Source organism: Phoca vitulina, unplaced genomic scaffold (genome assembly GCF_004348235.1).
Source record: "Phoca vitulina isolate PV1807 unplaced genomic scaffold, GSC_HSeal_1.0 scaffold13, whole genome shotgun sequence".
Lineage (NCBI taxonomy): Eukaryota > Metazoa > Chordata > Mammalia > Carnivora > Phocidae > Phoca > Phoca vitulina.
The window spans coordinates 20,248,321-20,264,822 of NW_022589716.1; the positions used below are offsets into that span (position 1 = coordinate 20,248,321).

The following is a 16,502-nucleotide window of genomic DNA, read 5'->3' on the forward strand; positions in this document are numbered from 1 at the left end:
AGTGACCAGTGAGGCAGTTATAAGATAGCAGTGTCCTGGAGCCAACTTGAAGCCTGGACAATGGCTATTCTTAGCTTCTGTTGAGATCTGTCTCCTCTCACCCATCAACTCACCAGTGATCTAAGTAATTGTTGGTCATGTCTTCCCTGAACCAGACTTACCTAAGTTGATACATCCCCCGGTTTTTACAGAAAGAGTTCTAAGCTAACACAAGAGAAGTAGTCTTCCCACCAGTCTTCCTGCATTTACACTGTCCACCTCTATAAACTGTTATTTGCATTGAAGCCAGAGTGATTTTTCCAAAATGTAAATCTAACTTTATTACCCTCCTCGCTTAAAATCCACAAATGCTTTCCCATTCTTTTGACATAGAGTGAAAATCCCCTATTGCGGCCTACAAGCTTCTGCATGGTCTTTTACACCATGTCTCCTCTTCCTCCTCAGGTGGAGCTTCACTCCCCGTCAGCCTCTCTGGTCCAGACACATTGGCTTTTACCTTCAGTCCCTCCTGATCACCACCCTCCTGATCACCTCCTGCCCCCAAGATTAGTACAAGCTATTCCTTCTGCCCACCATGTGGATCCTTTGACCCTTCATCTACTTAACTCTTATTCATCATCAAACATCACTTCCCCAGGGATGCCTCCCTGATCTCCCTGACTGACACCAATCTCATAGCATCCCCTTGCATGGTACCATTCATGGGTGTGATTTTTCTCATATGATCACTTGATTAATATCTGTCTTTCTCACTAAGCTGTCTGTGATCAGGGCCCATGTCTGATTTTGCTCACTGTTTTGTCTCCAGCACCTTGTAGAGTGTCTGGCCTCAAATATTTGTTGAATGCATGAATAATTTAATGTCCACATACAGTAACACTAGCAAAAGGCTCTTCTAAAAGTGCCTTATATAGTTGTCATGGAGTGAATGACTATAGTAACAGTGGGCAAGTGACTGTTGCTTAGGAAGGACCAACACACAACAGGCAATGAGAGTATGTGTGGCTGTATGCACAGTAGCCGGGACCAGGCACTCCACTTGGAAGGGGACCCCAGTCTTTCTGCAGCCCCACCATCTACTTTAGCACCTAGGAAAATGCCCAAAAGGTCAGTGGCACATGGGTGGCTCTCCTTTACTGAGTTTCGTTTAAGCTTGCAGGTGCATTTCCAAAGAGTTCATGTCAACTTGCTGGTCAAGATATTGCAAGTTTGGTGCTTAGTACCCACCTCAATCCACCTTTAAGTTAAATTGGAGAAACAAAGGGAACAAATGGGCAGCTTTGATTATAAACTGAAAAGATGATACAATTAACACAAACATCTTTGATTGCCTCTTGAGAAACATTTGTAAATCAAAATTTGCAAGGATTTTACTTGTACAACAAATTCTTTCAGACTATCCATGGCAGAGGAAACTGTTTCATATCATTCAAATGTGTCAAATTATAGCTAAAAAATTAAAAATATTCTTTTTCATGTAATTTTATTTAGGAGATGTACTGTGGTTCAAAAAACTTTTTTTTTTAAGATTTTATTTATTTATTTATTTATTTATTTATTTATTTATTTGAAAGAGAGAGACACAGCGAGAGAGGGAACATGAGCAGGGGGAGTGGGAGAGGGAGAAGCAGGCTTCCCGCCAAGCAGGGAGCCCGATGCGGGGCTCAATCCCAGGACCCCGGGATCATGACCTGAGCTGAAGGCAGATGCTTAACGACTGAGCCACCCAGGCGCCCCCAAAAAACTTTCTTGAACACTTAACAAGTGCTAGGTGGTACTCTGCTAGGTGAGGGGTGGGAGGTTTTGAGATAAATCGCATAGTTCTTGCTCTCCAAGGCCTCACAGACTAATGGAGATTATGGCGATAGAATATAACAGCCAAAAAAAAAAAAGAAGAAGAAGAAAAGAAAGTGACACGAGCCCTGTTGCAGGTACATTGTATATGCAAAGTGAAAAGAGAGCACATTGTATAAGGAAGATAATAATGGTGCATAGTTTCTAGAAAATCAAGGGAAACTCACCAAGGAGACCATAAAAGACCTAAAATATCATAGAGTCCTTGGGGTGCCTGGGTGGTGTCCAATGTTTAGTTGTGGCTCAGGTCGTGATCTCAGGATCATGAGACCGAGCGCTGCGTGGAGCCCCACACTCAGTGTGGACTCTGCTTCAGACTTTCTCTCCCTCTCCCTCTGTCCCGTCCCCTGCTCTCTCTTTCTCTCAAATAACAATAAATAAATCTTTAAAAAAATATCATGGAGTTCAGCTCCCTAATTTCACAAATAAGAAAAATGAGCCCCCCCCAGGTGATGAGGTCTTGATTAGTTAGTGCCAAATCCAGATCTTGAACCCAAAAGTTTCCTTTAAGGAATTTTCAAATATGTAACCAAGTATTATTGTTCTTACTGGCTTTCTCAAAAACCATTCCAGCTCTTGTGGGTTGAAATATCGAGCAAATTTTGATCTTCCATTTGTAAGGGAGCAAGATACATCTTCCGGCCTCCCATCTGGCCCCTCATCCAGTCTCTTTCTGATACATCAGGTGAAATAACTTCCGCAAAAACAAATCTGACCATGCCATTGCTCTTTATTGATTTGCCTCTTTAAAATCTGTTTTCTGCGTTAGACTTTAAGCCCCAAGAGTGCAGGAACATGTCTCTATTAGTCACTGATGCATCCCCACCCCCCAGCTCAGTACCTAGATTCTTAGGTAGGCTAAGCTACTGGAATAAATAAATAAACTTCAAATCCTTAGTGTTTTACGAACCAATAAGTGATTTTTTTTTCTTTTTTGTGTGACAGTATGGAGCCAGGGTTCCCGGTCTGTGGCAGATTTACTCCAGTAGCCATGTAGGGACCCAGGATGATTGATGCTTGTGGTTTTAACATGTGGCTTCCAAAGTGTCCTGGATAATTTCCATGTTAGTCGGGTGGGAATGGGAAAGAACAGAGAAGAGCTTACATGGAAGGTGACCACACTTTTCTATTCCTTTTCCATTGGAGGGACTTTAGTCCTGTGTGACATAAATGCAAGAAAGACTAGGATGTGTGGGCTCGACACACTTGAGCACTTCTTTGCTGTGTGGCAAGGAGAAAAAGGGGTTTGAAAGACGAAGATGAAAGATGATGTTCCACTAGAAGTTTCGCTGAAGGTTTACTGAAAATAAATTAATTTTTAAATCATTGTATTGCTTTATTTTATTTTTTAAGTTAATTAATATCATGTGCAAGCAGGGAGAGGGGCAGAGGGAGAGGGAGATAGAGAATCCCAAGCTGACTCCACACTGAGCGCAGAGCCCGACATGGGGCTCGACCTCATGACCCTGAGATCATGACCTGAGCCAAAATCAAAAATCCCACCATTAACAGACTGAGCCAGCCAGGTGTCCTTGTACTGCTTTACTTTAGATGCAGAAATGAATACCCAAGCTCCAAAATCATTATGTTTCTCTCATTTTGTTGGCAGCATTTCAATATCGAAACAACTGGCTTCAATAAAAGGTAAGACATGGGGTGACTGCGATGTACATATTTCTCCTCTGCCATGATAGCACACAAAGAATTAAAAACAACAGGACATCAAAGAATGCCAGAGATGTGAGAGAACTTGTGGATACATTATCAAATATTCATCATGTTCTTTTTAAAGATTTGAGAACTGAGGTCCAATGATAGGAATTAGTTTGCCCAAACTTAGTCCATGCGAGGCCAAGCTCAGAGCGTGGATCCTCTGACTCCTAATTCAGCGTGCTTCCCACATGCCCAGCTGCCTCTCTATGGGCAGCATCTTCAGTATGTCCAGAGCAAGACCATCAATATCCAATATCAATGGTCACTGGATTCAGGATGCAATCAACCCCCAATGGCCCCTGTTGATGGAGTGAAAACACAGTGTGGCCAACTCTCAAAATGTAAATATTTGCCCTCAACATTCAATTTTATAGGTAAAATATCTTTAGAGCTAACAGTATTGCCATGGAAAGAACAATATAAGAATAAAAGCCACTCATATACTTGGATCATTATCTAATTCCAAAATCTGTGGCTTTAAAATGTTTACAGGGTAAGAAGCACAAATGGATATTTACTATATTGCAATTGTTTTTCCTCCTAGATGGCTGGCCGATGTCTCCAAAGGAGACTCTGTATTTTTACTTAAATAAATCTCCATCATGAAGAAACTATTATTTTTATACTATCACAACAAGAAACCTATGATTTCTGTTTTATAATTTATACGATTCCGGATACTTTTGATAAATATTCCACCACATGGCTAATACAACTTATCCCTTCTAGGAGGTTGAGGGGGGTTGTAACTCTCCATCACCCTCACTGCCCCTGAACGCACACACACACACACACACACACACACACCATTCCTAGCACCAGACTCCTTACATTAGACCGTTGGGCCACATTTATTCCCATGCCTTGAAAAAACATAGGATAAACATGGTTCATCTACCCAGAATGTGTTTTATTCAATGGCAAGTAGTTTTAAATGTTATCCATTGAAATAAGACAAGGACAGAGCTTGGAATAGAGGTCAGTATGAATCCCCATTTTCTCTGCTGGCTGCTGAGGTCTGTGTCCTTGATTTCTTGAGGGTGGGAATAGGGGATGAGTACATATTTGCCTCTAGCATCCAAAGCAGTTTTGTAGCAGGGAAGTTTGAGAGACACTATCGTGTTGGGAAAACTACTGACCTAGAGAGAAAAGAACAGAGACCTGGTTTTTAGTCCTGCCACATACTACCTCCGTGACCTTGGGCAAACCACTTCTCTCCGGCAGGTCTTCATTCCTCCATTTGCAAAAATAACTAATATTAGGAAAAGTTCTAAAACGAGGTGATTCTGACACCTTGCCATACTGAGAGTTGGTTTCTATTACACGAAAGTGTCAGGAACTCACTAGATCTAACGTTTGGAGCTGGGTGCCATGTTCCAGGGCAGGTGAGGGGAAAGAGGCAGAGGATGGCTCTGACATTCCAGTCAGCTCAGTGCAACACACATACACTGAGGCCTACAACACGCCAGGGCCTGGGGATGAGCGTAGAGATAAATACAATGTAGTAACTGCCCTCGGGAACATCCAGTATGGCAGCCACCAGCCACATGTAGATCTTGAGCATTGAAGTGTGCTGTAAGTGTAATCAGCAAGTCAGATTTAAGAGACTTAGTAGAAAAAAGCGTAACATATCTCAATAATTTGTTTAGATTGATCACATGTTGAAATGATAATATTTCTGATACATTGGGTTAAATAAAATGTGTTATGAAAATGATTTTGTATGTTTCTTTTCACCCTTTTAATGTGGCTACCAGAAAGATTAGATTGTCATTATGGCTCACATGACATTTCTTTTGGACAGCTCTGATCTAGAAGGAAATTTAGACAGATCAACCGTGTGTTAGTGTGAGGGTTATAATAAGTTTATGTTCAGGGAAATAGAGAAACACAAGGGAGGGACCCGTTGCCCAGTCTGGAAGTTTGGGAAAGAGTCCTACAGAATATACTGCCTGAAGAACACTACAGAAAGGCCGTGCACATCATGGTGAGGGACCAGATGGGCTGTGTGACCTTGAGCAAGCTACTTACCTTTGTGAGCCTCAGTTTCCTTATCTATAAAGTGGCGATGATGCGTGAACCCACCTCTGAAGGCTGGTGTAACAGTCAAGTGAGTCAAATCCTGTGCATCCTATGGAGGAATGGGTAGCATGTAGAATTCTAGCTCTGTAATCGTTCACTACAATTGTCTTCCAGAATGCAAGCACCAAATTAAGAATTACTTTCTTGATATTGCTCACTGTTCCATCCCCAGAACTAGGACAGAGCCTGTCAATAAGTATTTGCCAAAAAATACTTGTTGGGAGAACAGAGTGAGTAAGGGACTACACACAGTTTAGTATTATTAAACCATGAAAAGTGAGGTAGGAAATAACAGGAGAGGTCAACATGAAGTGCCCGATTTAACACCTCTCCAACACACCCCTTCCAGAGGCAAGAAAGCTGATAAAAGACGCCAAAAGAGAAACACTGACCCCTTGGGTTTTTAATAGGACTTAGCCCTTTATAATATGCTTTCACATATTTGCTCACAACTCTGTGAGGCAGACAGGGTAGGAATTAAAAGGCAACATGCTGAGTTTATTAAGGGAAGAACCCAACCATAAAAACAGGAAACCAAAACATCTCACAAAGTATCATGAGTGTTGGTAGGACAACCAGACACCTTGTTATCTTTTATTTGTAATATTTTCTAGCTCAGTTTTTACCATGAACATATGCTATTTCATAGTCAGGGAAGAAATGCCTGCTGGGTTTAAAAGAATGGTGGAGAAGGGAGAGGAGTTGGCTTGTCCAGATGGAGTCCCCATCTAGATTGCAGATGGACCTGAACTTCCTGGGGGGGCTGGACAGTGTCTGGGTTTCACAGCCTCTGTGGAGATGGCCTTACAAAGAGATACTCCAAAGTGGCAGGTCTATCTATGGTCTTTGAAGTCAGACAGACTTTCAAATCCTTCGTCTGTCACTTCTGAGCAATGTGACCTTAAAACTCCTAATCTCTCCATGTGTCAATTTCCAATATGTAAAATTGAGACACAAATAGTACCTACCTCTATGGGTTTTACTAAGCATTAAATAAGATTATGTTTGAAAAGCATCTGGCACAGAGTAAACAAGGAAGGTGTCTGTCATTATTTGCAAACTCAGTCATGGCTTGCAAATATACCCCTTCCTCACCAGAAAGGCAGAGCCTGGAGACCAAGAGGCTACTGTCCCCCCATGGCCCAGTAGAGCAGCTCATACTAAAGACTTCCCAAATTACTCTTGGTTATTAATTAATAAATCAACTGGCCAAAATTACAGAAGGAATATTTACCTCTTAAAGAATTAAGGTATTTCCTCTAAGCAATTTGTTCCTTAAAGACAGAATAAATAGAGTTTATTCTTTAGCCACTTAAATTCAAGGTTACCCCCCTATAGCATCCCACCACCTCAAACATACACACCCCAGGAAAGGCGGGTAGACACAAGCTAGAAGAATATGCTCATTTCCTGGGATTTTGATGAGCAGCAAAATGTTGGGTAATTGAGGAGAATCTCAATTCTATCTATGGATTTCATGGATATGGCAGAAACGAAAGGAAGAGGAGGTTAAGGATCGGCGGTTGCGGGGAGGGGGGAGAAAGAGCTAAAAATCAAATCCAAAGAAACAGGGAATGTTCTGAGGCTGGAGCTCTAGGTTAGATGGAGGGCCAGCCACTGGACAAGCAGACAGAAGTGGGAAAGGTCAGGCACAAGCCATCGGCAGTAAGACTGAGGGTCAGAAACTAGGGAGGAAATCCGGGAGTAGGAAGCTGAGGACACAGGTTTGGCAGACATTCATTCAACAAATACATGTGAAGCACCTACCATGTGCCAGGCATTATTCTAAATATTGCAGGTTCCACAGAACACAAGACAGGAAAAAAAAAAAAGAAAGAAATCTCATTTTCATGAAGCTTATGTTTTCCCATGAATTCAAATTCAAATTCAAGCTCTACCACTTACTGTGTCCTCAGCAAGATCACATCCTCTCTTCATCTATAAAGTGGTATGATGATGGAGATACATACTGTTCCTGAACCGGAAGAGTCAACATAGCAAAGATATCAATTCTCCTCAAATTTCTCTTAAGGCTTACTGCAAGTCCCATATATACACAGAAAGGAAAAGGGCCTAGAATAGCCAAAATATTTTGAAAAAGGAGAAAGTGGGGGACTTGCTGTCCCCCGTGTTATGGTTTACTATATGGCTACAGGAATCAAAACAGTGTGTTGTTGACAGAGGGTCGGATATGCAGATCAATAGAACAGAATAGGGAACCCAGAGATTGACCCATACAAAATGGCCAACTGATGTTTGACAAAGATGCAGAAGGATTCAGCAAAGGAAGGATAGTATTTTCAACAACAGATGCAGAAGCAATTGGTCATCCACGTTAAGAAAAATGAACCTCCACCTAAGTCTCATACCTGCTACAAAAATGAATTCAAAATGGATTGTGGATTTAAATGCAGGCCATAAAATTATAAAACTTGTAATTTTATGTAGGACAAATTTTCATAAGAGGAGAAATTGATAAATCAGACTTTATAAAAGCAGGAAGGGAAAAATGAAGGGGGGGAAATCAGAGGGGGAGATGAACCATGAGAGACTATGGACTCTGAGAAACAAACTGAGGGTTCTAGAGGGGAGGGGGGTGGGGGGATGGGCCAGCCTGGTGATGGGTATTAAAGAGGGCACATGTTCTGCATGGAGCACTGGGTGTTATATGCAAACAATGAATCATGGAACGCTACATCAAAAACTAATGATGTAATGTATGGTGATTAACATAACATAATAAAAAAAATTAGAAACTATTCCTCCATAAAAGATCTCAATGAAAGGATTAAAAAACCCAACAGTTGACAGACTGGGAGAAAATATTTGCAAAGGAAAGTCTGATTCCTTTCCAGGGGCTGTAAGCTCTGCATGGGCCAGTCTCGTCTCCTTTCCTAATCAAACACCTTTCTAGGTTCCTACCACAGCTGTCTCCTCCCAGCTCCCACAACGTGCCAGACTCCTTCTGATCTAAGCCTTCACGTCTTCTGCTCCCTGAGCCTGGGACATCTGACACAGCCCTAGTCCCAGCCTGACTCTCCCCGCCCCCCCCCAAATGCTTTTACAGGGCAGGATCCTTCTCATCCATTAGCTCTTAGCATAAATGTTCATCTATTCTCAGAGACCTCCAAGACCAGCTATCTAAGTAGTTTTCCTCCCAGATGTATTTCTTTTATTTTTTTCTCTCTGTGCCTTCTCTGCCTCATACATCACAAGTTGTAGATATGTATCATATATATGCATATGGACAAATAATTATTGAATATATACATAAACAAATACATATGAATTCTCTTCTTGATTATTGCTTATTATCTCTCTAGATTGTAAAGTCTATTGTAAGAGGGCAGAGGCCACATCTTGTTGTGTCACTGCTGGGTGCTGAGTCCCTTAGGAAAATGTCAGAAGTATAGTAAGTGCTCAAAACAAAAGTTGTGTTATTCTGTCGGATTATCATTCTTTGTATCGACAATTGTTGCACATTACCCAGGCTAAAAGCTGTAAGATTCTGTTTCTCTTTTCTTTTCTTCTCCATTCATTAAACGGCATGTATAAGCACCTTCTACATAGCAGGAATCTGCGCCAGGAGAACAGTGAGAAAGAAAGGTAGGATCCCTGGCCTCATGGAGCTTGCATTTTAGTTGAGAAGAAAGACCATTAAAAATGCAATAACTGTAATATGTGAAAAGTTCTATAATATAGGATGTGCTAGGGCCTAAGAGGATAGAGAACAATTTTCTCCACTGTACCTTGTGCAGTTCTCAGAGTTCACTGGGTGCTCTGGAAAGGAATGAGTTAGCACCACCCTTTCAAGGAGTTTAAACCAGAGAGACCAGCTGGGAAATCACTATTGTCTGAGGCTAAGTCAAAGGGGGTCCCTTATCCACCATGATCAGAGAGCTTGCTTTGGATGCCATCCTCCTTTATCACACTGACATGAGGTGATGCTTTGATTGACATAGAACATAAATTCCACAAGAGCAGGACTTTGTCTTATTCAGTGTGGTACCCTCAATGCCAGGGACTGAGCCTAGCACATAGTGGGTACCGCTTAAATATTTTACAGATCAGAAAACCAATGCTAAGAGAGGCGAGGTGTTTTCCCAAGGTCACATGACAAACAGGTGGGAAATCTCATCCTAATTCTACTAATTCTTATTGCTCCTGAAGAAATTTTGTTTCCATTATTTAAAGATCCAGGTCCAGATGTCCCTACATCCCACTCCCAGAGAGAGGACAAAGAATCCAAGGACAGGGCCACACTGACATACATCTTCCAACCCTGCACCCCTTGGTTCCCTTGGAAAATATAACCCTGTGTGTGGGGAAGAGTCATTCCTAACCTAGACTACATCATTTCTTCCCTCACAGCTCTCAAGAAAGGCTCAGATCTGGAAAAAGCCATTGCCACCATCGCTCTGATTTTCAGAAATTCTTCTGATCCTGATGGTAAACTTGGAAAAGCTATTGCCAAAGATCTGCTGCAGACCCAATTTAGGAATTTCACAGAGGTAAGTGAATTAATGGATATGAAGAAACAGGGGCCATGCCCTAATGGCAGACCCAAAGAGCCAACAATCATGTTTCATTCAACGAATGGTTAATGAATACCTACTATAAGCCAGGAAATGAGCTGAGCACTGGAGTTAAGACAATGGACAAGCTAACAATCCAGCAGAGCAGAGAAACATGCTGAAAAAGTAATTAGAAATATTCAAATATTCAAATAACCGTGAAATGGTAGAGCATGCACTGAAAGAGTAAAACAGAGGGGCCATCTTGGGGCAGTCGGTCCAAGAAGCACTCCTGGAAAATAAAGGTATAGCTGAGATCTGAAGAATGAGCAAGTGTTAGTAATGCAAAGGAGGTAGGTGAGGGCTGAGAATGATAGTATTCCAAGCTGAAGGAATGGTAAGCCTGTAAGGCAGGTCAAAGACCTGGGGGTGTTGGGAAGTAGTTGGTGAGAAGGCAGAGGAAAGTAGGAAGCACTAGGAGATAAGGCTGAGGAGGTAGATAAAAGTCAAATTACAGAGGTACAGCCTGAGGGCAGGAGGAAGCCAGACATGGTCTCTAAGTCCAGGACTAAGAAGTTACACCACCTACAGATGGGATTGGGGTGGGGGTGAGGGAGGGACAAAGAGAGTGTGAGGAAGCATCCAAACCAAGGACAATAGGTGATGAACAGGAGAGACGTCTGGAAGGTGGAATGAACAGGATCTGATAACTGATTGGCTGTAGGGCTGAAGGACAGGAGAAGCAAATGATGATACCCCACTTTCTGACCTTGGGAAGAAGTGGGTGGTGGCCTTATTCCCAGAGAAGACAAAGATTGGAGAATAAGCAGATTTGAGATGAGGTGGGGTGGGGGGAGAGGTGATGAGTTCCATTAGAATGTGTCAATTTTAAGATGTCCATGAAACATGCTGGAGGAGAAACAGAGCAACAGGGCATATGATTTGGGAGGTCAGAATAGAGATTTGTGTTGGCAATATAGAAGTCAGAGATAGCAATAGATAAAGGGTCACGAACCTGAATTACGTACGGGCATATTCCCCAACCTTCAGTCACTTGAATACCACCTTCAGTATTTTTCCTCTATCTGCCTATAGCCTGTATGATAATTCACTTAGAACTTTTTTCTTTAACTCTTTACTTAAATAAATTTATAGGAATACTTTAGCACTATTGTAAATGTTAATTTGGTGGGTAAAAGTGGAAGGTAATAAAAGAATAGATGACTATTAATTTATATTTAATATTTATTCCTGCATCACCTAAAATTGCATTACATTCTGCAAGCATACTTTGGGAAGTGCTGGCCTAGGGGAAATGTGTAAGAAGAAAAGAGGGGCTCATGCAAGAGTCTAGACCACCAATATTTATTTGTAGGTAGAGTAAGAAAAAAAACTTTAAAAAAAGCAGTCTGTAAGGTGCTCTGTGTGTTCTGAGATATTAAAAAGATAAGTATTATAATTCCATTAAAATATAAATGTATGGGCTTTCCCATAGGACAGTTATATCAGGTGTCATCCACTGGGGGGGGGGAAGCTGGGTCAAGGGGACAACTTCCTGTGAATCTCTGATTATTTTAAAAGACTGTGTGAGAAATCAACCTTGGTTTTGGATCCACAAATAAGTGATTTTTTAAAAACCCAATTTCAGGGCACCTGGGTGGCTCAGTTGGTTAAGCGACTGCCTTCGGCTCAGGTCATGATCCTGGAGTCCCTGGATCGAGTGCCGCATCGGGCTCCCTGCTCGGCAGGGAGTCTGCTTCTCCCTCTGACCCTCCCGGCCCTCCTCCCTCTCATGCTCTCTCTCTCTCAGTCTCTCTCTCTCAAATAAATAAATAAAATCTTAAATAAATAAATAAATAAATAAAATAAAAACCCAATTTCATTGAAACAGAGACTAGAACGGTGGTTGCCAGGGGCTGGGGGGAGGGGACGTGAAGTGCTGTAGGTCAAAGGGCACACATTTTCAATTACAAGAAAGATAAGTATCATTTGTATTATTCTTTGATTTTTTTTTTTTTTTTTAAAGAAAGACTTTTTCAGCCAAAACTATCAGGAGGGATTTGACAAGTGGTAAAAAGTTCTAGGGAGTCTTTAAGGAAGGCGTGGGTGAGTAAATCCTGTAACATTTGCCTACATCAGAGGCCTACAGAAATGACAAATTCCAGAGAGAAAAAGGGCTCCTAGTTGGCGGCTGGGCAAATCCTCAGAAAGCTTTTAACAAGCGTGAAAATGAGCACCTAGCAGAGGGTCATCCTGATGTACAGTCGTCTCCCCTTATGCGCGTGGATTGCTCCCAGGCCCCATGGATGCCTGACCCCAGGGACAGAACCCAACCCTCTACAGACTGCTTTTCCCTAGGCACACGGGCCTATGATAAAGTTTCATTTATAACTTAGTCACAGTAAGAGATTCCCAATACTATAATACAATGGAACAATTATCACAATATACTCTAGTAGAAGTTATATGAATGTGGTCTTTCTAAATACCCTACCGGAGGGTGCTCACCCTTCGTGTGACCACATGAGATGATAAAATGCCACCTGACTGAGACCAAGGGAGGTGAGTGACGTGGGCCCTGTGACCTCAAGCGAGGCTACTATTGACCTTCTGACGATTGGTCAGAGGCAGACTGGTCGCTTGGGGATCACAGTTGACCCCGGACACTGAAACTCCCGAGATCTTGGATGAGGGGAGGGGCACTGCTATAATTCATCGCCCCTTCTGAGAACAGCCAAGGGAAAAACATTAAAGCCAAATCATTGGGAAAGACCCTCAGCCTCGGGTCCCTTAGTGTAGGCTACCCTCTAGAAAGGCAGTCATTCCTGGATCTCCGGGCCTCGTAGGCAGTCCTGTCTTCTGTTCTACATGAGAGGCACCCAAAAGAAGCCACATTTTAGGGGACTCCAGGGGACTCAGGGACATTCTCAGTATTAATAGCAATGAGCTTCACTTCACGCAGGGCAAACGCACAGAGTAATGTCAGAATGCTGCCTTGGACCGAGCACCCAGCTCTGTGAGATACCTTAAGGCAGGCAGGGGCACTCGAGTCCATGCCTAAAGATGGCAGCCCTTCGGTTCTCCTGCTTTCTCCTGCATCCCCATGTGGAGTTCTCTGGTAAATGGAGATGGATCTCTTGGCTGAGGCCTGGGTTCTGAGGGGAACATCTCCTTTCTCATAAGCCTAACATAATTTGGGGGGATTTGACCCTCTATAGTCAGTCGGATATAATAAAACTGAGCATTTAAATGCACTGTTAAGAAGATAAAAAAACAAGGGGCTCCTGGGTGACTCAGTTGGGTAAGCTTGGGACTCTTGGATTTAGCTCAGGTCCTGATCTCATGGCTTTTGAGTTTGAGCCCCACCACGGGCTCCCTGCTCAGCAGGAGTCTGCTTGGATATTCTCTCCCTCTGCCCTCTCCCCGACTCATGCGAGTGCATGCTTTCTCTCTCTCAAACAAATAAATAAATCTTAAAAAAAAAAAAAAAAGGAAGAAGAAGAAGAAACAAAACAAGATGGCTGGTCGGGCCCCAAGAGGGCCTGGACCTGGGTCAGCTCCTGTGCTCTTCCAATGTGCAGAAAAAAAGAGAGATCTGGCACACCTGGGTGGCCCAGTCAGTTAAGCCTCCAACTGTGGCTCAGATCGTGATCTCAGGGTCCTAGGATCGAGCCCCATGGTGGGTCCACGCTCCTCAGGGTGTCTGCCTGAGGATTCTCTCCCTCTCCCCCTGCTCATGCTTACTCTCTCTCCCTCAAATAAATAAAATTTTAAAAAGAAAAGAAGAGACATCTATAGCCACTTCTGACTTTTCAGCTGTGTGCCATTCCAATAGTAAGTAATCCTCTCTCTGCCTTGGACCTGACCCTTTCAAAATAGCACTGAGCTGTCTTGAAGTGAGGCAGGGGAATTCCTTTAGCCCTCACTGTTAGGTGTGACCTCCTGAGAGAAACAAGAGCCTAGAGAAACAAGAATGGTCTAGCCTGTAAGAGGAATGTCTCATCATTCCTAAAGGGCCTTAGTCATTGCTGTGATGGCTTTTTACAGCTAGCTCATGGGTGAGCATTTGGGATTGAACTAAACGCAAACATAGCTCAGAATAACAATCAAATGACCTTAATGTTTCTAATGCCACTTGGGAAGATATTTCACAAGCTGTGGTTGGAAACTAAAAAGCCTCTCCGTGTATGTACTACTCATATGTTTTCCTTCAATCTATTTATGAGGACTATGGACTTGGGGTGATTTATGATCAAACTAAATGCTGAACAATTTTTCAAAGCACAGATATTAGCGTTTTTTTATTTCATATTTCTGGACAATTTTATTGTTCAGTGCAATACAGAATGAATACTTCCCATAACAGAGATTAAAAAAACAAAGATGATATTTTGAAATTCTGAAGATGTAACGTATCTGTGTTTCTAGAGAGGCAGATAGCTGTTAAGAGTATGGGCTCCAGGATCAGAAAGCCAAGACTATGAATTCTGGCTCCATACCAATAGTTGCCTAGGTTGGGGCAAGTTACTTAGTTCTCACTGAATGTCTGGTGCTCATCTGTAAAGTGGGGACAATAATAGTATGTATATTCAGTAAGGTCACCATGGAAATTCAGTGAAATAACCCATGAAAAGAGTTAACACGGTGCTCGGCTAGTAGCAACTTGACATGATATTATTAATAACATGTTATAACATGTTACAAAACCATGTTAATAACGTGTTTCTTATCACTTGTTATCTGTAAAACTGATGTGGCAAAATGAATTTGGTTTTCACTTATTCTTTATTCTCACAGGGACAAGAAACCAAACCCAAATACAAAGACCTCCTTTCTGAACTCGACAAGCACACTGAAAATAAGCTTGATTTTGAGGATTTCATGATTTTGCTCTTAAGCATCACTGTAATTTCAGATTTGCTACAAAATATATGGAGTGTAAAAATCATGAATTAAATAGCTTTAAAGAATGCTGTTAGACAAAATAATGGCAGTAGACAGTGTTAAATGTTTAAAGAGTTTTCCATTTTATTTTTAATTAATTGAGCATACTGATCATGAATCTGGAACTGCCTGGGATGGTTCTGATTGCTAATATTTAGATCCACTGTAACTCCAAAAGTATATGCATACACTTCAGGATGTTTGAATAGTATGGTGTCTGGGTGCTTTACAATAGGACAGATTTGATATCAATGGATATCAAATTGCTTTTGCTCAGTCAATAGTGACTTAAAACACTTTTCCTTATAGTCATTGACTTATTCATTCATTCATTTATTAAGTGATGTTTGTTGAGCCTTTACTTGATGGTACTGCTAAAGAAACAGTAATGAGCTAGCTACATAATCTACGCCCTCAGACTTGCCTGGAGAGAAGTCTAGCAGAAGAGGTGGACATTTAACAATGTATTAGTCAGTTGCATATACAGTATAATTATAACTGTGATAAGGAAATCAGGAAAGTAGAAGAGTTTATCCCCTGACATGGGCTCAAAGGTCAGAGAAACTTTATTGACATTCTGCAAAAGGCAAAACTACCCAGAGGGGAGAGAGAGATCAGTGGTTACCAGAACTGTGGCTGGGAAGTGAAGTTGTTCACAAATGGGCATGAAGGAACTTTTTTAGGGGGGATGGCAATGTTTTATATCTTGATTGTGGTGGTGGTTACATGACTGCACACATGTGTCAAACTCTTTGAACTGTACACTAAATAAAAAGGATGAATTTTGCGCTATGTGAATTATACCTAAATAAACATGACTTAAAACCAAAACACCCCAATATCCTTGCAATGTCTGTCAACTTTTTGTTGCCAACCAACAAGCTTTTGAGAATATCTTCTAAAAGGGGATATTTTTCAAGGACCCACATCCCCTATGTCCATGCCTGTGTTCCTGAGTTTAAATTACACACACACACACACACACACACGTCAATGCCTGAGACTTTAGACAGACTTTCACAAAGACTTTTACTCATTGTAAAATTACTGTAACTTCCAAAATCCCTCCTCATTATCTTGCCTTTTCTTCCTAGCTCAACACCATAAGCCTCAGATACATATGTGAAGAAACCCTTTCCTGGAGGGAGCCCTTCACCTCTGGTCTCACTCTGTAGTGTTTCCAACCCACCAAGACCCGATTCCTTGGCCCTTTCCACTTCCCAAACCTCAGACATTCTAAGTGTAAGAGTTTATATACCGTGTAAGAAAAAGCGCCAGACTTTACCTCTATCACCATTTTAACAGGAAGTACAAGTATTCAACAGGACTCATACTAAGTGCCAGGTACCACTTTAGGGGCTTTACAAATATTAACTCATTTAACCCCCATAACAA

General features: G+C 41.9%; 1 protein-coding gene across 1 annotated transcript; it reads left to right on the forward strand.

The window, feature by feature from the left end:
• Positions 1–997: 997 nt before the first annotated feature.
• SNTN (sentan, cilia apical structure protein) lies at positions 998–15,119 on the forward strand. The gene is made up of 4 exons (XM_032412149.1): positions 998–1,107; positions 3,464–3,498; positions 10,021–10,160; positions 14,961–15,119. Exons 1-4 carry the CDS (start codon positions 998–1,000, stop codon positions 15,117–15,119), a joined length of 444 nt encoding a protein of 147 aa, XP_032268040.1.
• The last annotated feature ends 1,383 nt before the right edge of the window (positions 15,120–16,502 follow it).